General features: G+C 50.5%; 10 protein-coding genes across 10 annotated transcripts; 6 read left to right on the forward strand and 4 right to left on the reverse strand.

Annotated features, from left to right (window-relative positions):
- Positions 1-142: 142 nt before the first annotated feature.
- Positions 143-2,905, forward strand: COCVIDRAFT_31201 (hypothetical protein; the record flags this gene model as incomplete). Its single annotated transcript, XM_014695741.1, has 1 exon — positions 143-2,905. The coding sequence occupies one exon, from the start codon at positions 143-145 to the stop codon at positions 2,903-2,905; it is 2,763 nt and encodes a 920-aa protein (XP_014551227.1).
- A 568-nt stretch (positions 2,906-3,473) lies between these two features.
- On the reverse strand, positions 3,474-4,123 carry COCVIDRAFT_42450 (hypothetical protein; the record flags this gene model as incomplete). Its single annotated transcript, XM_014695742.1, has 2 exons — positions 3,474-3,733; positions 3,991-4,123. The coding sequence occupies 2 exons, from the start codon at positions 4,121-4,123 to the stop codon at positions 3,474-3,476; spliced, it is 393 nt and encodes a 130-aa protein (XP_014551228.1).
- A 680-nt stretch (positions 4,124-4,803) lies between these two features.
- COCVIDRAFT_113499 (hypothetical protein) lies at positions 4,804-5,658 on the forward strand (the record flags this gene model as incomplete). The annotated part of the gene is made up of 2 exons (XM_014695743.1): positions 4,804-5,402; positions 5,466-5,658. 2 exons carry the CDS (start codon positions 4,804-4,806, stop codon positions 5,656-5,658), a joined length of 792 nt encoding a protein of 263 aa, XP_014551229.1.
- Positions 5,659-6,978: 1,320 nt separating this feature from the next.
- COCVIDRAFT_31204 (hypothetical protein) lies at positions 6,979-7,692 on the forward strand (the record flags this gene model as incomplete). The annotated part of the gene is made up of 2 exons (XM_014695744.1): positions 6,979-7,233; positions 7,291-7,692. The coding sequence occupies 2 exons, from the start codon at positions 6,979-6,981 to the stop codon at positions 7,690-7,692; spliced, it is 657 nt and encodes a 218-aa protein (XP_014551230.1).
- A 1,132-nt stretch (positions 7,693-8,824) lies between these two features.
- Positions 8,825-9,784, forward strand: COCVIDRAFT_113463 (hypothetical protein; the record flags this gene model as incomplete). Its single annotated transcript, XM_014695745.1, has 1 exon — positions 8,825-9,784. One exon carries the CDS (start codon positions 8,825-8,827, stop codon positions 9,782-9,784), a length of 960 nt encoding a protein of 319 aa, XP_014551231.1.
- A 1,129-nt stretch (positions 9,785-10,913) lies between these two features.
- On the forward strand, positions 10,914-11,890 carry COCVIDRAFT_31206 (hypothetical protein; the record flags this gene model as incomplete). Its single annotated transcript, XM_014695746.1, has 3 exons — positions 10,914-11,011; positions 11,061-11,718; positions 11,816-11,890. 3 exons carry the CDS (start codon positions 10,914-10,916, stop codon positions 11,888-11,890), a joined length of 831 nt encoding a protein of 276 aa, XP_014551232.1.
- Positions 11,891-12,256: 366 nt separating this feature from the next.
- On the reverse strand, positions 12,257-14,932 carry COCVIDRAFT_113502 (hypothetical protein; the record flags this gene model as incomplete). The annotated part of the gene is made up of 1 exon (XM_014695747.1): positions 12,257-14,932. One exon carries the CDS (start codon positions 14,930-14,932, stop codon positions 12,257-12,259), a length of 2,676 nt encoding a protein of 891 aa, XP_014551233.1.
- Positions 14,933-15,731: 799 nt separating this feature from the next.
- Positions 15,732-16,407, reverse strand: COCVIDRAFT_31208 (hypothetical protein; the record flags this gene model as incomplete). Its single annotated transcript, XM_014695748.1, has 3 exons — positions 15,732-15,770; positions 15,842-16,039; positions 16,093-16,407. 3 exons carry the CDS (start codon positions 16,405-16,407, stop codon positions 15,732-15,734), a joined length of 552 nt encoding a protein of 183 aa, XP_014551234.1.
- Positions 16,408-16,670: 263 nt separating this feature from the next.
- Positions 16,671-17,383, forward strand: COCVIDRAFT_113474 (hypothetical protein; the record flags this gene model as incomplete). The annotated part of the gene is made up of 4 exons (XM_014695749.1): positions 16,671-16,722; positions 16,796-16,848; positions 16,904-17,200; positions 17,261-17,383. 4 exons carry the CDS (start codon positions 16,671-16,673, stop codon positions 17,381-17,383), a joined length of 525 nt encoding a protein of 174 aa, XP_014551235.1.
- A 543-nt stretch (positions 17,384-17,926) lies between these two features.
- On the reverse strand, positions 17,927-18,955 carry COCVIDRAFT_20496 (hypothetical protein; the record flags this gene model as incomplete). Its single annotated transcript, XM_014695730.1, has 2 exons — positions 17,927-18,250; positions 18,308-18,955. 2 exons carry the CDS (start codon positions 18,953-18,955, stop codon positions 17,927-17,929), a joined length of 972 nt encoding a protein of 323 aa, XP_014551216.1.
- Positions 18,956-19,858: the final 903 nt, after the last annotated feature.

Genomic DNA, 19,858 nt, shown 5'->3' on the forward strand with positions numbered 1-19,858 from the left:
CCCAACTTCTTTTGATTCTGCAGAGATACCCATCAACCAAAAGTGTACATACACCTAGTACAAAAACCTGATAGCAGGTTCACAAACGCACGATTTTCATCTTGGCTTCAAGCCATAAATAAGGCTATAGTCACTAATCAAAATGACTTCATTCGACGCCTATACCGACCGAGCTGCAAAGGCCCTGGCAGACAGTTTCGATCTCGCCAAGGGCTATGCACACTCACAACTCACACCTCTACACCTCGCGGTGTCGTTGATAGATCCACCCAAGGACCTCGCAAACACAGTCGACGTACCCCCACCACCGCTATTCAAGCAAGTCCTCGAACGCGCAAATGGCGACCCACAAGCCTTCGAACGTAACCTCAAGAAGGCAATGGTCCGGTTACCAAGTCAAGATCCCCCGCCAGAGCGCACATCACCCTCACCAGCCATGGCAAAGGTGCTGCGTTCTGCGGAAGAGCTAAGCAAGACACAAAAGGATAGCTTCATTGCCGTCGACCATCTCATCATGTCGCTCTGCCAGGATTCGCAAATACAACGGATCCTCGCCGAATCAAACGTACCCAACACGAAGCAGATCGACAATGCCATCCAAGCACTTCGAGGAACAAAGCGGGTGGACTCGAAGACGGCAGACGCCGAGGAGGAGAATGAGAACCTCAAGAAATTCACCATCGACATGACGGCCATGGCACGAGAGGGCAAGATCGACCCTGTCATTGGTCGTGAAGACGAAACACGACGAGTCATTCGTATCCTGACTAGGCGAACCAAGAACAACCCTGTTCTCATCGGTGAGCCTGGTGTTGGTAAGACTACAGTCGTTGAAGGTCTTGCCCGCCGAATTGTCGATGCAGATGTACCAGCAAACCTGGCAGCATGCAAGCTGCTTTCACTCGACGTCGGTGCTCTAGTTGCTGGCAGCAAGTACCGCGGAGAGTTTGAAGACCGTATGAAGGGAGTGTTGAAGGAGATTGAAGAGTCCAAGGAGATGATAGTGTTGTTCGTCGACGAAATCCATCTCCTCATGGGCGCTGGATCTTCTGGCGAGGGTGGTATGGATGCTGCCAACTTGCTGAAGCCCATGCTGGCTCGTGGACAGCTTCACTGCATTGGTGCAACCACCTTGGGCGAATACCGCAAGTACATCGAGAAGGACGCTGCATTCGAACGTCGATTCCAGCAGGTCCTCGTCAAGGAGCCTTCAATCCCCGAGACCATCTCCATTCTTCGAGGACTGAAGGAGCGATACGAGACGCACCACGGTGTCACCATTATGGATGGTGCCATCGTTGCAGCTGCTACCCTCGCCGCCCGCTACCTCACCCAACGGCGGCTGCCAGATTCCGCTGTCGATCTGATCGACGAGGCTGCGGCAGCTGTCCGTGTCACCCGAGAGTCACAACCCGAAGCTCTGGATAACCTCGAGCGACGCCACAGACAACTCCAGATTGAGATTCACGCCCTCTCACGTGAGAAGGATGAAGCCTCACAAACGCGTCTGAAGGAGGCCAGAGCTGAGGCTGCCAACATCGAGGAAGAGCTGAGGCCACTTCGCGAGATGTACGAACGCGAAAAGGGCCGCAGCAAGGAGATCCAGGACCAGAAGCTCAAGCTCGAGGGCCTCAAGACCAAGCTCGCCGAGGCTGAGCGTATGCGCGACATCCAGACTGCCTCTGATCTCAAGTACTACGCCATTCCCGATGTCGAGCAGCGCATCAGCGAACTCGAGCGTGAGAAGGCCCGCGCAGATGCTGAGATGTACTCACACCAGGCAAGTGGAGGTGGTGAGTCTCTCCTGAGTGATGCCGTTGGTCCAGATCAGATCAACGAGATTGTCGCTCGCTGGACCGGAATCCCAGTCACTCGTCTCAAGACCACAGAGAAGGACAAGCTGCTCAACATGGAGCGCCACCTACAACAAGTCGTCGTTGGTCAGAAGGAGGCTGTCACATCTGTCTCCAACGCCATCCGACTTCAGCGCTCTGGTCTTGCCAACCCCAACCAACCACCAAGCTTCCTCTTCTGTGGTCCATCCGGTACCGGAAAGACTTTGCTCACCAAGGCTCTTGCTGAGTTCTTGTTTGACGATCCAAAGGCCATGATCCGATTCGACATGTCCGAATACCAGGAGCGACACTCTCTCAGCAGGATGATCGGTGCACCACCTGGCTATGTTGGTCACGATGCAGGAGGCCAACTTACTGAATCTCTCCGTCGGAAGCCGTTCTCCATCCTGCTCTTTGATGAAGTTGAGAAGGCTGCCAAGGAAGTTCTTACCGTTCTCCTGCAACTCATGGACGACGGTCGCATCACCGACGGTCAAGGCAGAATCGTTGACGCAAAGAACTGCATTGTCGTCATGACCTCCAACTTGGGTGCCGAGCACTTGTCGCGCCCCAATGCACCCGATGGCAAGATCGACCCCACCACCAAGGAGATGGTCATGAACGCGCTGCGCAACTGGTTCCTGCCCGAGTTCCTCAACCGTATCTCATCCATTGTCATCTTCAACCGTCTGACGAAGCGCGAGATCCGCAGCATCGTAGACGTAAGAATGGACGAGATCCAGAAGCGACTCAACCAGAACGGAAGGAACGTGCGCATCGAGATGACACCCGAGGTGCGCGATTACCTTGGTTCTGCCGGCTACTCGCCAGCATACGGTGCCAGACCACTGGCCCGACTCATCGAGAAGGAGGTGCTCAACAGACTTGCTGTACTCATCCTCCGCGGCTCCATCAAGGATGGTGAGACGGCGAGGGTAGTGCTCGATGAGGGTCACGTTGCCGTCCTGCCAAACCACACGGATAGTGAAGACGACTCGGAGATGTACGACGAGTCTGACGCTGTCCATGAGCTGGATGACGATGATGCTGGCATGGACCTGTATGACTAGAGGGATAAAGAGGAAGCATCTGGGATGTAAAAAGATGATGAAAGATGTCTTTGAGCACTGGCGTTAGTTGACTGGCAGGGTTTTTTTCTTATCACTTGGGAAACTTGATGCCCATGATTTAAGAAGGCATCATCACAATGGGTTTTTATGAATTATGAATGATGATGGATTGATTGACTTCAACAGGTGCTTTTGATAAGCATTCTAGGTTTTAGCATACTTGGGCATTAGTGTCTTGTATATAGTTAATGAGACAAATATTTCAAAAATAATCTTCTGTGTTGGTGTCCAGTGTGATAATTTACTGACTTGCGAATGAACTTGACTTGACTTCGAGCAGAGTACCAGTAGAATACTTCGTGAATATTTGCTAGTAATGTTCACTCAATACATACAATAACAATCACCACAATGATACACTTCTCCAAAAGAGTCATTTGAATTCATCAACTTTTTTGTCATTTCTTCGTTGAACGCTCCCATGATGGACCACTTAGCCAAATACAGGTTATTTTGCTTGTCTAAGCCCGGGTATATTGCATCCCACTCCACCACATACTCGAACATCCTAGTAGAAGAAACCCAGAATCTTGCCGGCAACGTGCTTCCTGCGGGCCTCCTCGTGGTCCATGATACCGGCGGAGGTGGTCAGGACAATGAAACCGAATTGACGAGAGGGGAGTAGCTTGACGACCCACTTCTCCATGTCGCGGAGCTGGACGTTGTAGCGGGGGGAGATGACACCGGTCTTGTTGATACGGCCGATGAGCTGGATGACGATCTTGCCGTTGCGGTGGTCGTCGACCTCCTCAAACTCGCCAATGTAGCCTGAAAAAAAAGTCAGTGTATGTTGCGGCGAAATAAACATCAGACGTCATGAAACGGTTCCGAAGACGTGTAAGTCCTCCGCAGTCAATATATCGGACACTTAAAGGTCAATGATCGTGGGAATCGAGATCATTAACTAGTTATCAGCCCGAAGAGGGGGGAAAGGGATGCGGATGCTGTTTCGGATGCGGATGCGCGCCTACGTCGTCGTTCGGAACAGGAGTTCAAGATGTCTGTGAAGAAAAAATTGTACGTACCGTGCTTCTGCATGACGCGGAGGAACTTGACAATGACCTTGGAGGAAGGACGGATCAGGACCTGGCGCTTGCCAGCCTTCTCGGCGTTGTTGATGGCGTTGAGCGCATCGTTAAGGACGGAGGTCTTGACCATTTTGGCGGCGTGTGGAGATTCTCGGTGGCGGCGGAAGGCGACTGAGGTATCTACGCGCAGAATTGTGGTTAGCCTCCAGATGCCAGAGCGTGGAGAGTGCCCTCAGACTGCAAGCATGAGGGTTCTTCAGCTCTTGTCGCAGAGGAGAAGCAGTGTCGCCGCCATCTCTGTGGACGACAGCGATTGCATCTCCAGGCTCTGAAGGGCACTCGGATTGACAAGGGACATACCTCGGCTGGTGCGGGTGGTGAGCGGTTGAGGAGAGTCGGTGAGTATAGCAAAAGTTCGAGTTTGACGGGGAAATTGGTGTGGTGGGCCGTGCGCTCGCTAACTGGACGGTGCGTGGCTTGGCAGGACCGACTGGACCCTTGCGTGCTTGACTGGGGAACCGGCCTCTATACCTACACCCATGGTTCAACCTTCACTGCACGCGACCATTGTATTACAGTTTAGCTGGGAGATTGCTATATTCATATTTAGACACTTGATTCATACATGTAAAGAAGATTTCAATCTGACCAACATACCACCCATGTTGCGCCTTCACGTGCCAACGCAATGTCTAACCGCTTTAGTCATGACGTAGCACGACTTGCTTTGCCCCCCAAGTGTATCTGTATTGCGAATCTTGTATCTAGCACTTCACATCTTCACCAGATACTCACTCTCCTGTCGCAACCATGTCTGAAGCATGCTGCACGTGCGCTACGCTCCTTACGTCGATACCACCTACATACGACGAGAAGACGGAGAAGCCCTCGCAGTTTGAGCGTAGACTTGACTGCTGCGGCCGCGCTATATGCGCTCGATGTTTAACAGACAACCCTAGATTCCAAAACTACTGTCCATTCTGCCAGATAGCAACAGGACCATCGGCATTGCCTCCGCAGGGTCTACGCGATCCTCCTACATATTCGCCACCAGACGAGCACCTGGCGGACGACGAGTTACCACCCTACTCAGCACATAATTCATTGCAAGCGCCACCCGAGAAGTCCAAGGCAAACGGTGAGGATGCGCCGGATGTGCTGCATTTTGTAGACCAGAATAACGACTCGGTACGCTCTTTATCTCTTCGATACGGTGTTCCAGCCGACGCCCTCCGCCGAACAAACAACCTGTTTGCCGACCACTTGCTAGCCGCGCGCAGAACAATTCTTATACCCGGCGAGTATTACAAGGGCGGGGTCAGTCTTAGTCCGCGGCCGCTCGAGGGCGAGGAGGAAGAAATTAAGAAGACGAAATTGAGAAAGTTTATGGTTAAGTGTAAGGTGGCGGAGTAAGTTGCTTTGTGCTGGTATCTTGTTGGTAGTGAGGGATGTATGCTGACTTGGGTGATTAGATATGATGTTGCCCTTCTCTATCTCGAACAAGCAAATTACAACCTTGAGCAAGCGATAACTGCGTTCAAGGCCGACGAGGAGTGGGAGAAGGGACATTCTTTAGAGGCAGCCAAGAAGGGCAAGTCCAAGGCTTCTCAAAGTCTGGGTCGTAAGAAATGGGGGTTCGGAGGCCTTACTGGCCAAGCTTCGTAGCACATGAGCCACTACCGTTCTGGTCGATGTATGTTATACCAATAGACAGTCTGTGCGTTGACACTTCATGTCTTGCTCTACTTTCCCATGTACAGGCAAATTTTTCAACACAATCCCCATCCAATCCAAACAAGTTCGCCCTGAAACTCCTCACTGTTTTGGTATGAGGGGAAGAGGGTGTGAACGATAAAGACCCCGCCCGTTTATTGCCAATGGGCCCATCCATACCGCGCGTCTTGCAAGCACCATGGCTTCCCGTTGGCTGCACATCAAAGCGAACTACAGACCAAAAAAACCTAGTCCTCGAGCTGACTGACAACTTCGCAACACTACGCCGTCCCGGCCATCGAATAACAGCCCTCGAGCAACCCCCCAAAAACGCACGTTGGATCAAACTGTGAAACGCCAACTGCACAAGCGGGCGCTTCGCAAGAAAAAACCCAGGGGATTCGCACATGTATGCATGTGCAAAGACCGGGGGGGGGGGGTGGGCTGCTTCGGGGCAAAGTGTCGGCGCTTACACAGTTCACTGTTTTGTGAGAAATGGTATCCTTGCATGCTGATTGGCTGGCAAATCTCATAACAGAGGGGGCCACCAAAATAAGCTGCAGTGCCCCTAACGAAGGAATCGAGGTACGGGGATGGTAGGTAAAATGTACCGCATGCAGTAAGACAGCAAAGTAAGGGTGTAAAAAGAGAGGCTAATACTGCTATTCTGGGTGTTGGACTGCATGGGTTACGCGCTTGCGAATGATGGCGCTGGGACCACCACACCTTTGCATGTATCGTAGCGCTACTATGGCAGACACGACTGGGTAGTCACAGCGGCAAGGCAGATTGGGCCCGTGTGTGTGTTTTTCCTTCTTGCTTCTCGTTCGTCTATTTCGAGGTTGCGCGAGTAATAGTTTGGGAGTGGGGAGGTTGCAAGGGGATGCTCGGCCGGGTAGCGGCAAAGGGTGTTCTGTGGGCTTGAAACCGCAATTGCGACCAAGTCGTTTTAAAGGCATGTTGGCCACCCGTCTTGGGTGCTTACTTTTTTTGTTCTATCCAGCTCAGGCAGTAAGGTTTTCCTCTTAGACGAACGGCCTCAGGAACGAATATATCTGGCTCTTTTCTCGTTCGTGTCTTTTTGTTTCTTCGTCACTGTCGTTGACATACTCTTTATTTATTTTATACACGGACGATAAGGAATAGGTGATCCTGGTTGATACCTTGTTCGGACGATACAATCTTTACATCCTTGTTGTTTTGTTTCATTCGCCCTTTCTCAATTACGAATAATACTGTCAGACTGGAACTTGAGAGAACACGATCGTCAAGATGAGGATCAACCCCGCTCCTTTCCACATGGCCCAGGCTGTCATCACTGGCCTTGTTGTTGTCCTCAGCATCGCTATCCTCGGTACTTCGGCACACACTCTCCGTGTCTTCAACGAGCAACACCTGTCCAACCCATGGTGGGCTCCCATGTGGCCCCAGCACTTTGATGTGCAAGGAACCAAGGCACTGGTCGCTTCTTCCGTGGTTACATTGGTCCTCTGCGGCGCTTTCTTGATCGCATCATTCATTCCCAAGGTACGTGTAGTTCTGTGGTAGTGCTTTAATAGAGTCATGTAGACTAACAGGTGACAGTTGGCACTTCGTCAGAAATACACTCTGCGCGCGCTTCTTTCTTTGGCAACACTGCTCCCTACTCTTCTTCTTACGCTCATTACTACTGTCTGGGCACATATTCTCAACGGAAACGCACCCGATGTCGACACCATTCAGACATGGACATGTAAGATGCAGAGCTCGCGGCCACTCGAGCAAGACCTACCTGAAGGCATTGCTATGCCGCCTGGCATGGGCAACGGCGACTTCAAGTCGCTTTGTCAATCGAGCAAGTTTGCGCTCTGGGGAACCCTTGTCGTCTTCCTGCTGGTCGGTGCCAGCACTGGTGTCACAATGATTACTTGGATAGCAGACAAGTGGGCTGCCAGGCAGCACAGGAAGGAGGTCGAGATGGGCAACATCCCCGCCAATCTACCTTGAGAGTGGCAGCAGTATGTTCCATCTTCTCCAAGATGAAGGTTTGCTTAAGGGCTGGTTGGGTTGGGTTCGGAGGCGAGTCAATTGTTTAGTATATCCCGGGGTTTGTCCTCACAAGGCGAGAAGACATGGACTTGTATTTTCTGTAAGGCGTACTGGTGTTTTTGACGGAATAAGGCCTCCCGACGGCGGGTCATGGGATGTTATACTTCTTTCGATTTTACGATTTGGATAAATGAAACAAGTCTCAAGCGGCCAAGCAGCAATGCCTCATCCCTTCGACGTCTGGACAGTGTGAGGGCGACGATTCGAGAAGGGCGATTAGCCTCGTTCAAAGGCGATGAGGGCTAGTTGCGCACGAGCGATGGATGGGCTTATAGGGTATCATGGGAAGGTGGTAGCGAGGTACGTTGACGTAGTCGCAATTCCACTGTCTTTAAAGATACGTGTCGGCAGTGTCGGAGCGCCATAACGCTTGCTGCGATGTCATGGCATCTGATGGGCGCTAGCAGGGATTGCAGGTGTTTGTCGCTGAGCAGAAGCAACAGCAAAGCCGGTGGGAAGAAAATGTCTTTTGGATGGGCCAAGATGCGCCGTCTCGAGACAAGACGGGAGTCTCAGCAGTTTCAGCGGCGGAGGGAGTCTGGAGCAAAAGTCTCAGTGCGTGTAGGTAGATGAAAGCGACCCGTACTCGCCCCCGTCCTCGCGCCTCTGCCTCGGACGCGGCGCGCGTGGCTTCATATTAGCCCGCCTCCCGCAGTGGATCCCGTGAATAAGCTGGTCAGCGATCACCCTCCTGTCCCCATTGCCCTTAGTTTGTCGCGTCATTCCAGCTGCCGCCATCCGCCTTGCTCGTCCCCATACTGCCATAGACAGCCCCAAACTATCTTTTGCGCCGGTGCCCTTCAATCTTCCGCTTCGCCAGTGCTGTCGGACCATCGAACCTTTTCTATCCGCCGTTCTTCGACGAGCCGAGCAGCCGATCAGATCGATCCGCCCCCCGGCACAGGGCTCGAGCGTGCATTCAAGCGGCATCAGAAAGATCACCCCTCTCCACTGCGGCAGCGAGGCTGCATAACTGTCTGGACTGCCCCGGCCCGCGCCCTCTTCCTCCTCCTCTGCCTCTGCAATCGCTATGCACCATTGCTCTACACCACCTACACTCGCCCAACAACACCACCCCTGCAAGAAACAGTTCCAGCCTAGCATCACAACCTATTTTGAGGTGCGGGACGGCTTGCACAACGGAGACCACCTGCCGGGCCTAGAGCCAATTACCCGTCTGCGACACCAAAACACACGGCCAATTGCCCACCCCCGAGACCACCTTGCCTCCCACGGCCCTCCCCACGTCCAAGCAGACTTGCTGAGCGTGGGCATGCGAGTACGCAAGAGCGTGCCCGAAGGCTACAAGACGCATAAGATGCTCTCCTCACCCTCGGACCGCTTCGCTAGGCCGAGGCCTCGCCTGGACATCAAGCCCCCGCCAGAGGCCGTGCCCGACCACTACCAGCACCAGCGCGAACTGCTGCCCTTTTGTGGCCTACACAACATTGGCGGCTTCGCTGAACAACCCACCACAAACCCTCACCTCTACACGACTTCTCCAAACCGCCAGAGACCCACCATTGCTTTTCCACTCACCGCCGACGCCTTCACCCAACCCTTCCCAGACCAATCTGCCGCAGACAGCGGCTACGACTCCACCACATCGCCCTCCTCGCAACGTCTGCACAACCCCTCAAAACGCTCCTGGCACGACGAAGACGAGCTAAGGCCACTCAACACAAACTTCCTCTTCAATGGCCGCTCCTCGACATCAAGAGGCGCCAACTTGGCCGTTGAGTTCGACGACGTCCCTGTCAGCCCATTGAGTGAAACACCCACCCAAGGCATAAATTCATTACCCCCCGTACGACAGTTCGCGCAGCCCAGATCCAGACGTACCACAAGGCGGACCATTAGCGACGACGACATTGACATGGACTTTGAAAACGCCGCCCGGATCGAGGGTCGCGTGGGCGCAGGCAGTAATAGTGACTTCGAAGAAGCTGACTTTCTGGCCGACGAAGAGGTTCATATGAGTGGCGTTTGATCTCTTTTCTCTCTCTCCAACTAAGATCTTATAACGGCCTCTTTTCTTGTCTTCTTTTTTTTTGAGTTTGATGCGCCTTTTGTTTTTCTGCTCTTCCGTTTGCAAATCATGGCATATGGCGCTACACGGTGAAGTTATTACGAAAGATGATATGTCGTTCATGTCGGCGCGTATACCCGAAATGTCCTTTTCTTTTTTTTCCTTTCCTAGACTTGGTCTTTTTTTTTCTTCTTTCTCTTCTTCTCCTCTTCTTCTTACTCTGTTGTTCTCTCTGGTCTCCAAGTTGTATACTGCAGGACCTGATAAGTAATCTAGTGTATGTATGTGTTGAACTGAAAATGATCAAATAATCTCTTTGTCTGTTCTGCCACTGTTGTGTTGGGTTCATGCAGCATTACTCACTTCCTCTTCTATGGTGATTGCATAGCCATTTGTTGTTGCTTTCGCACGTGAGAGCTGGGCAGGTATATCGTACCTTCCTGCCATAGCCCTGATTATGTCACGTACACGTGTGTCGTTTCCGTCTCCTCACCCGGTGAGATCACTGGGATTGCCCTCTTCGTTTCCTACGTCCAGACGTCCCTACAAATGATTGCTTTTCTTTCGCTCTCTGCTCGGAAGAGCTGTTGAAAACTTCACTCCAGAAGCCGTACTTGCTGGCGGAAGACCTGTAGGTAACGATTGCATTTCACAGGTCGAAATTTAAAACTGCTAAAATCAAAACAGAATTTTGGAGATTACAAACTCAACTTATGAGTACCAATACTGTTCTTTAAGCCTCGAGTTTCTTCCCACCCTCTGCTATCAGCGCTGTGAAGGTGAAGGTGAAGGTAGCTCATCTTCTTCAATAGTGAGACTCGCGGCTCGGCACTCGTTTAGTGATAGAACAAGTCTAGCTACTCTTGTAGTGTAAGTGTCACCAGTAGAAGACCAGTCTTTCCTAAACAGGTATTAAGTTCACCCTCACTTCTGTTTGCACGTGAGAATTCACATTCACCGTTGCCCGCACAAATGAGTCGCTTACTCATCCACAAAGATATTTAAGTCTCTTACCGACTCAACCGTGTACACAACTCCAAAAACCGAACACACTACATACCAGCACTGAAATTCCTCTCGAATACCCATAATGCCCGACACAGGCAACACGAGGAAGCGCCACCTCGATGAGGCAAGCGACCTCAAGGCGCGTAAAAAGTTGCGTCTTCCTATCGACGAGGGGCCAATGTCAGAAACCCTCCTTGCAAGTACAATCCGTGTTACTAATGAGACCAAGGCTCACTTCAGAACCTGTCAAAGTTATTGTCGGGATATCCGAGACGACCTATTTTGTAGATGAGGCACACCTTCGTGCAAGCTCTGACTTTTTCAATAAAGTGCTTGACGGGGATTGGAAAGAGAGTGCAACGAGGACTGTCACATTATCTAAAAACATGCCACGGGCTTTCAGTATCTACGCCAAATGGCTTTACAGTGGCTGCCTTTATATGACGGAGCCAGATGATAGAACTTACGACAAGAACCTGGAGATGACAATTGACAAAGAATACAATAAGCTGAACGAATGCTACGAGCTAGCCGACTTTCTCCAAGCCATCGACTTCAAAGAAGCGTGTGTGGATTGGATAATTGATAAGATGGTGGCTTATAACGAGTATGCCTTTTATGTTGCCGGGATAATCTACGCGCACTCCCTTAAATCGTCGCCCCATCGTCAATTCACCATCGACTGCGCCCTGAACTTTTGGCAAAAGGGATCCTTTGAGCTCATTCTTGATAAAGAATTTCCGCAAGATTTCCACAAAGACTTGATACATGCATTAGGTTTGCCCATACGGAATGGTTTTAAAACAGTTCCTGTAAAGACATACTTCAAAAACATCGACATGTGCAAATATCACGAACACACCAAGAACAACAAACCTTGCTACAAAGTAAGGTACCCGCATCTCTCTTGAGCATGTTCACATGCATTGTAAGTTGCACAAACATTCCCATGCTACCTGACTGAACTAACTTTCCGACACCTAGACCATGATCATCCAGATTGAACGGACCTATGGAGACCAAAAAGACACGAGCATCAGGGTTGGCAGACCGGGTTAGCACATGCAGAATATCTAAAGAGACGAACTCATTTCATGGTCCATGGTATAGTCTCCTCTCATAATGGAGCTAATCAGCTCATAGGAGGAATTACATTCCATAATAGTCTAGTTCACCCTCTTACTTTGGTGGGATAATCGAATATTTGTTTTACAAAACCCAGTGCTCTAGAGCGATTCCCACCTTTTCCCACCTCTGCAACATAGCTTGAATGATACGATTCTATATTTGATAAACACTCCATCATTACCGCCTCATGATCTTGATCTACCGATCCCGATGCATTGAAAAGAAGAAACACCAACGCTATGCATACATGCGTGTAGCAAATACACAACCCACCTCTCCCTACTCATAAAAAACCTCTTATGACGTCGACTTGGTCAGCAAGAACCCCACATTACACTCCGGCTGCTTCAAGACATTGAGGAAGACATCATCATCCACCGCAACCGCCAGATCGTCCCCCACATCATTCTCTGCACTTTCCTCGTCGGCACTCTTATCCATACCCTTAAGAACCTTGGTATCAATATGCCGATACTCCATCAACATCCTCAACTTAGGCTGCTTCGCCGCGCGCCTGGCCTTAATCTTCGCCTCCTGCTCCTCGATATTAACCTCGCTGGCTTTCCGAAGCATTGGGTATTCCTCTTCTTCTTCCACTCCTTCCTCCTCAGACTCTCCATTCTCAGGGTCAGGTGTACCTTCGAGCTTGCCCCGACAGTCGCATGTACAGCCGAGTAAATCGTGAGTCTGGCACCCTTCGCGCTCATCTAGACGAAACAAGTCGCGGAGTTCCTCTTGCGAAAAAGAAGATGCAGAGGCTTTGTTATCTACAACTGCGTTTGCGAGACCCATCTTCATGACTTGGCGCTGGTAGATTTTCTCGTCGAGGCCGCCTTGCACGAGAAAGCGGTACACCTTACATGGCAGTTTCTGGCCGTCGCGGTGAATGCGCGCCATGGCTTGGAGATCGGTGGCGGGGTTCCAGTCGATGTCGAAGAGGACGATGCGTGAGGCGCCGATGAGGTTGAGACCTACGCCGCCTGATTTGGCGGAGAGGAGGAAAGCGAAAGAGGTTGTTTTTGGGGTTTTGTTGAATTTTTCGACAAGGGCCTGCCGCTTGGAGGCTGGTGTGCTGCCATCGAGGCGGAGGAAGGTGTAGGAGAGAGAGACGAGCAGGCGCTCGATCATGTCTAGTGTTGTTGTGTAGTTTGAGACTATAACAATTTTTTCCTCGGTCGTGGTGTAGATGGAGTGGACGAGGCTGTCCAGTAGTCGCAATTTTGCACTTGAAGCACTCGAGTTGAGGATCTTGCTGGGAATGAGTGGGATGATGGATTGCAGCATCTCGGATGGCGTGTCATCATTGTCCTTGGACGATTTGAGTAATGAAGGGCTGTTGCAGACTTTCTTTAGAACATTGATGAGCTGCAGCGCAATGTCCGTACTACCCAGCGCAAGTCTAAATGTTGGTGAGTCGAGAATAGCACGGTAAGTTTCCGCTTGTCCTTTGGTTGGCCGACAAAAGACAATGTGCTCAGTTTTCGGTGGTAGGTATTTCGAAAGGACTTCTGCTGTCCGCCGGATCATGAACTGACTAGTCAGAGTTACAAGCTCCTTCCAGCGTGCCTCGCCTTTTTCGAGCTCTGCTTCGCTTGCGTCCGGCTGACGACTACGCATAATGGGCAGTTCAAATGATCGCTTGAAGGCGGATCGTTGCCCAAGGAGTCCAGGGTTGACGAAATCGATGGCAGTATAGAACTCACCAAGATCATTCTGTAGTGGGGTACCGGACAAGATGATACGCCTCTCGATGTTCAGAGACTGGATAGCAAGCATGGCCTTGTTGTTCGCCGTCTTCAACCTATGACCCTCGTCTGCAATGACGATGTCGACACCACTGCCCTTCTTCAGCTCTTCTTGAACGATACGAAGCATCTCGTATCCCACAATCATAATGTTGTAAGACTTGCCCATGGTGAAATTGGCAATTTTCTTGTTCTTTGCATCCAAGACAAATACACCGACCCTCTCATTGCCGAGCCACTTGCGGAACTCACGTTTCCAGTTATCTACTAGACCAGCAGGACAGACGATTAGGGCTTTCTTGATAACAGGAGGAGAATCATGTATCGGATTTTGCTTCATCAGTGTCCAGAGAAGTGTGATGGTCTGAAGTGTTTTACCCAAGCCCATTTCGTCAGCCATGATGGCACCCTCGCCCTCGCATCGCATACCCATGACGCATTCATACAAAAATTGTACACCCTCGCGCTGGTGGTCTCGGAGGTGTTTGCTGAGAACCGGATCGACAACTACATCAACTATCTGCTTTCCTTTGGGACAGGAATCAGGTCGTTTCATGATGAGGGCGTTGGGTGCATTTGGGTCGTGACGGGGTTGCGGAATTGACGGGTTGCGCTGCGGCATGACCGTAGTAGATAGCAATGGTGTTTTGAATTGCTGCTTGCGATGAGCCGAGGGCCTGTGCTCGTGAATGCTCTCCTTATCGTTGGCAGTTTCTTGGGTCTTTTTCGAATTTGGCTTAACCGATGACAGAGACTTATGTCCTGGCTCAGGCCGCTTTGGCTGCTGTATTGGTGCAGCTGCAGCCTTGCCTAGGAACATACGTCCCGAAAGGTAATCCGCCTTCTCCATAGAATTCTCAACTTCTATCTCTCTTCCACCGATGGATAGTGTGGATCCAGGAAGTAGTGGCCGACTGCATGCTCCCTTTCCCAGCTCTTTCCCTGTCTCGCTGTCGTTGAGCGTGGCATATCCACCCACGACAGCAAGAACACCATCCCCGTCCCATGTCTTGTTCTTCTTGGTCGTGTGTTTTCGCCATAATACCGTATAATAGTTTCCTTCGAGACCAGGGGGTAGGAATTGTGCTGGTGCTGGATTGTTCATAGTGTTGAGCGGTTGGCGGTTGCCCGCCGACAGTGCATTGGATCCAATTCTTCGTTTCTTGCTCGGTGGCTCGCCATTTTCGGGACGTGGGCGCGAGAGGGTGAGAGGCCGGAAAGGTTTCATGGTGAGCAGCTTCACTCAACAACTAGCATCTCTGTTTGCGAGATGGTTGTTTGGGAGGCGACAAAGGTGGAGGCGAAGTAGCGGCAAGCGCGACGCGCCGAACCAAAACGCGGTCTTGCGTTATCACGTGACATTACCATATCACTCTATTCGATGAACCAGGATTGATTTGCGCTTGAACAGTTGCATACCTCAAGTGCTGTCTCTAACAAGCAATTAAATCCTATATCCGCCTCAAATTGATAGTACAATAACATCGCAAGCTTGTTATCCTTCTCTCTTCATCGGCATTAGCATGTTTTACAAGTTCATGACTTTGCTATCATGCAATGACCTTGTTCACTCCAGGACTATTGTTGATCCCAAAACTGTCTAAAAATAAGAGAGAATTGAGTATGGGTGTTGGGTGTGCACGCATAGTATGAGGGTGCGGCATATCAGGTGATGTATCCTTTCCTCTTTTCAATGTAGAAAACGAAACCGAGAAGCGGATATACGATGGCACGAGTGCTGTATATACCCCACTGAGGGGCAAATATTCTATTCAATGCTCTCCACACTTATTCGCTGTCTGAGTTTCATCTATATATACACAGAGAAACCCTAGGGTACGTCTATTCTAACAGTATACTGTATCAGGGGTTTGTTAGGCTGGTCAACTTATGTGTGTTTTTGACAACGCGATTTTTCATTGTAATTTTTTGTATTCGAATAGTGTTTTTTGACGCTACGCAGCCCATTTCAACTGGCGACACTACGGTCGATGCAACAGTGCGGGCAATGCTACGAACGATTTCCCTCAATCTTGACCTGCATTTGAAAACTCACCCTTGTAGTACTGTAGTCGTTAGCCGATGTCCGTTGCCACGCATAGGTCTGGAGCCAGACTTTCAAAAAGACCGCACTTACCTCGGACACATTTCTCGCCAGCTTTGGGTCCCTCAGTCTTGATTTTGCGGTCGGTATACTCCAGTTGTTGACACCCCACCACCACCTCCGTATCCGCGCGCCTACACCCTGTCCACTGAACTTTGTTGATCGATTCCAATGCCTCCAGCCGTTGAGGAGGAGGGTCCATAGAACACCCTGTGCAAAACACATTATGACCTATTTCTCATCAGCATGTGGATCCCACCAGAAATATGATAAGCGCATGGTACCTGATCTCGCAGCGTAATCCACAGCACACCCTTCCATCCATCTGCATGCTCAATGCTCTTCAAGTAGCTTTGTTCGAATCGGAGGTCTGGCAGCGGAGGCATTGCCTTGTTCCGCGGAACCGGATCCAACACACTGAGAGGAATCTCGTCTTCTCCAACATCAGAGGCGTCGGGATCGGGGTGCTCATTGAGATGGACTGGCTGTTTCTTGGATGCGGCGGTCGATGGGTTCACGTCATGTCGCGGTGATGGATGTCGGTTGATGGATGCGCCCTGCAGCACCGAGCCGACTTCTATGGGTGCGTCTGAGTCCATGGTATCTGTCGATATCTCTGGTCGCGACGTCCTAACCTAGAAACGAAGCAATGTACAGGTGTAGGACAGTGAATGTCCTGGCTTGGCGATTGACGTCGGAGGTGTCTGCGTCTAGCGCAGATGGACCCTTGGTGGCGGCAGGCGGGACCTCCAAGTTGGCGGGCGCACGGCGACACAACCAAGCCCAGCAACCCCACAAGCCAGGCCCTCGACCACTCTTACCTTCACCGCACCCTAATCCTTACCGCCAACAAGCCGCCAACATGGGTAACCAACAGTCAGGGCTGCTCGACAACATCGCCTCGGGCTCGAATTGTACGTAGGCGGCTGAAGAGAAGGCTCGCCTGCAAAGGGCCTGGCCAAAGGAATGCTTGCTGACGGCACGTAGTCGACCGCGAGGAGGTAGACCGCCTAAGGAAGCGATTTATGAAGCTGGACAAGGTGCGCAATTGAAGCTGCACCAAAAAGCCACACAGCCTGGCTAACTCCCACTCAGGACAACTCTGGAACTATTGAGCGTGACGAATTCCTGGCCCTCCCTCAGATCTCCTCGAACCCTCTCGCAACACGAATGATCGCCATTTTTGACGAAGACGGTGGCGGTGATGTTGATTTCCAAGAGTTCGTCTCTGGCCTTTCAGCCTTCAGTAGCAAGGGCAACAAGGAGGAGAAGCTACGTTTCGCATTCCGCGTATACGACATTGATCGCGATGGCTTCATCAGCAACGGCGAGCTCTTCATAGTACTGAAGATGATGGTCGGCAGCAACCTGAAGGACCAGCAACTGCAGCAGGTGCGTGTGCACACGAGTGCCAAGGCGATGAGCGCTTGAAGCCGTACTAACAATTCGTAGATTGTTGACAAGACCATCATGGAGGCTGACCTAGACCGCGATGGCAAGATCAGCTTTGAAGAGTTTACCAAGATGGTTGAGAACACCGATGTATCCATGAGCATGACCTTGGACCAATTTTAAGCGCTATTCCCTATCACAAATACAACAAAATCTCCTGATACGAAGGTTTTCTCGGCGAGGCGTTCACGGTGTTGCAGGCACACTTGGGATGGACTTGAAAGTACTCGATATCCATCGATCCAGGGGTTTGGTTCCTCAACATGAGCAGTGTGCGCGAGGACGCTGATATTGACAAGAGGCATTTGTGCAGCTCACTAGATGCAGTTTATCTTCACAAGAGATACCCAAGGCGGCCATTTCTCTATAATGCAGGAACGGCCCGATTCCGCTCCTACTCTAGCACCAAAACACCAAAGCGCCCACTTCTACCTGAGTTTACATATCATTTCAGTCTTGAATGCAATTTTGAAACACCTTCTTGATCATCATCCTCTATTGAACCTAACAACGACTAAACTTGACTAAATAGCGAAGAAATGAATTGAAAAGAGCATTCTAGCACACTTTCTTCAGGTTGTATGAAAACGCCTATGCAATCGCGAACCCTAATCACACAAAATTCCAGCACACGACTAGTCTGTACAGAGCAACTTCATGGTTGTTCTACCGCCAGATGTTTCCGAACTTTGCTTTCATACTGAACCAGGCTCCCGGCTCCGCACGCAGACGCGCCAAAAAAGCCTCAACATCCCTCTTGATGTAGTGCAAACTCCTAAGCATACCACCCGCACTCTCAGACATACCACCAAGTTCATTGCGAATCTGGTCTTCCATCGCAGCTCCAACGCCGGAAAACATGCTATGAATCTCCTGATACGCATGTAAGTCGTCGGACGCCCCCGTCATCAGCGCATCCAAACCCGGCGGCAGACACCCAATCGCCGTCATATGCGGATCCGACAGCGTCTGAAACAAGCCCTGATAAACCTGCAGTATTTGGAGCGCACGCTTGAAAACCCGTTTCAGCGGCGCAACTTCACTTACAACTACACTATACAAGACTTCCATCTTATTTAGCAACGCCCCTCGATCGTTAAGCACAGACCTAGCTGTTATATTCTCGTTCTCAAGCGTATCAATTAGATTCGTGAAGACGTCGCTGAAAGCTTCGCTCTCTGTCTCTACCTCGCACGCATGCGAGACTAGGTCTGCCAACCGAAGTTCACATGCTGCCAGAGCCTTCTTGTCGCGTTCGCGCAAGCGCTCGAAGTTCTCGGCCGCATGCTTGTTTTCTGACTGCAGTTTGTGAATGATGAATTTGTGCTCCGCTAGTTCGCGTTGGAGCTGCTCCTTCTGTGCTTCTACGTGGCTGACTGCTACCTGGTTTTTTGTAGCTTGCGTTAGAGACTCCTGGTAGCGAATTGCGCGCCGCTGCGAATCCTCTGCGAGGACTTTGTAGTACTCAATTTGGTGGTGGGCTTGGTTGAGATCGACCTGGAGGGTTTGGACGTATTCGGCGTAGTTGGCTACTTTCTCTTTGTCGTTTTCTCCCGCTTTTTCTTGGTATAATTCTTGTATCAGGATGGCTTGTTCTTCGAGTGCCTGTTGTAAAGCGTTGTTTTCGGCTCGCAGTTTTTCTTCTTTGTATTGAAGTTCTACGATTTTTTGGTGTAGTTCTTCGGTTTCGTCCATTGGTACGGGGGGTTCTTGGCTTTGGAAGAGACGCTGCGGCTAGGTCCCAAGTTAGTAGCCGGGTTTCTTTTGGGGAAACAGGTTGGAGTTTCATGGTCTGAAGGCAGGATTGAGCATATATGGCCTGGGACTTTAACATTGTTTAGACATTGTTGGTGCGCAGTGAAAACTGCCAGGTGAAGTAACCAGAGCCACTGATCGCGGCGCTCTTGAACAATGTATTTAACTAAAATGGTATGATATCTTGATAGAGAGATTCATTGCAAGGTTCTTAGCTCGCCTGTTTTCCAATTTCTCCTTGAAATGCAAAGACAATTAAGACACAAGCTGATACTCGATTGAGTTGACACCTTTATTCGAACAATATGTAGATATCTGAATCCAACTTCCCTCGTTACTCATTTTCACCGTAATCATGGAAAGACCAATTCTGCTTCAAAATTTCCTTGAACCGCGAATCGTCTTCTACAAAAGCCAGCCATTGCTCTCGGATCTCAGCTGCTTATTCAGTCAACCATGCAGTACTATGTACTTTTCTTCCAAAAACATGGTATACCTTAAGACCTTATCTCTAGGACCTTGCAGTGCAATGCTAAGAATACATATAAGTTTCTCCCTGTCCGTTGTTTGCTACAGGCTGTGTTCAGATCGGAACAGCTCTACCTCCTAGCCATACTGTGGCACGATACGTGATCGAGCTCAAAAGATCAGAGGGGCGACCCGCAATCGAGTAGATAGAAATAAGCTGAAGGTTGATCGTTGCAAAGGATAAATTAGAGAAGGTGCCTATCTACGTACGAAAGATAATCGTAATATATACTATACGCTTAGTCACGTGATACTATACTACATTTTCCTCCCTAGCTTTTATCGCTTAGCCCTCTTAAGCGCCGCAAAACTATC

Source organism: Bipolaris victoriae (genome assembly GCF_000527765.1).
Source record: "Bipolaris victoriae FI3 unplaced genomic scaffold scaffold_148, whole genome shotgun sequence".
In the NCBI taxonomy this organism is placed as follows: domain Eukaryota; kingdom Fungi; phylum Ascomycota; class Dothideomycetes; order Pleosporales; family Pleosporaceae; genus Bipolaris; species Bipolaris victoriae.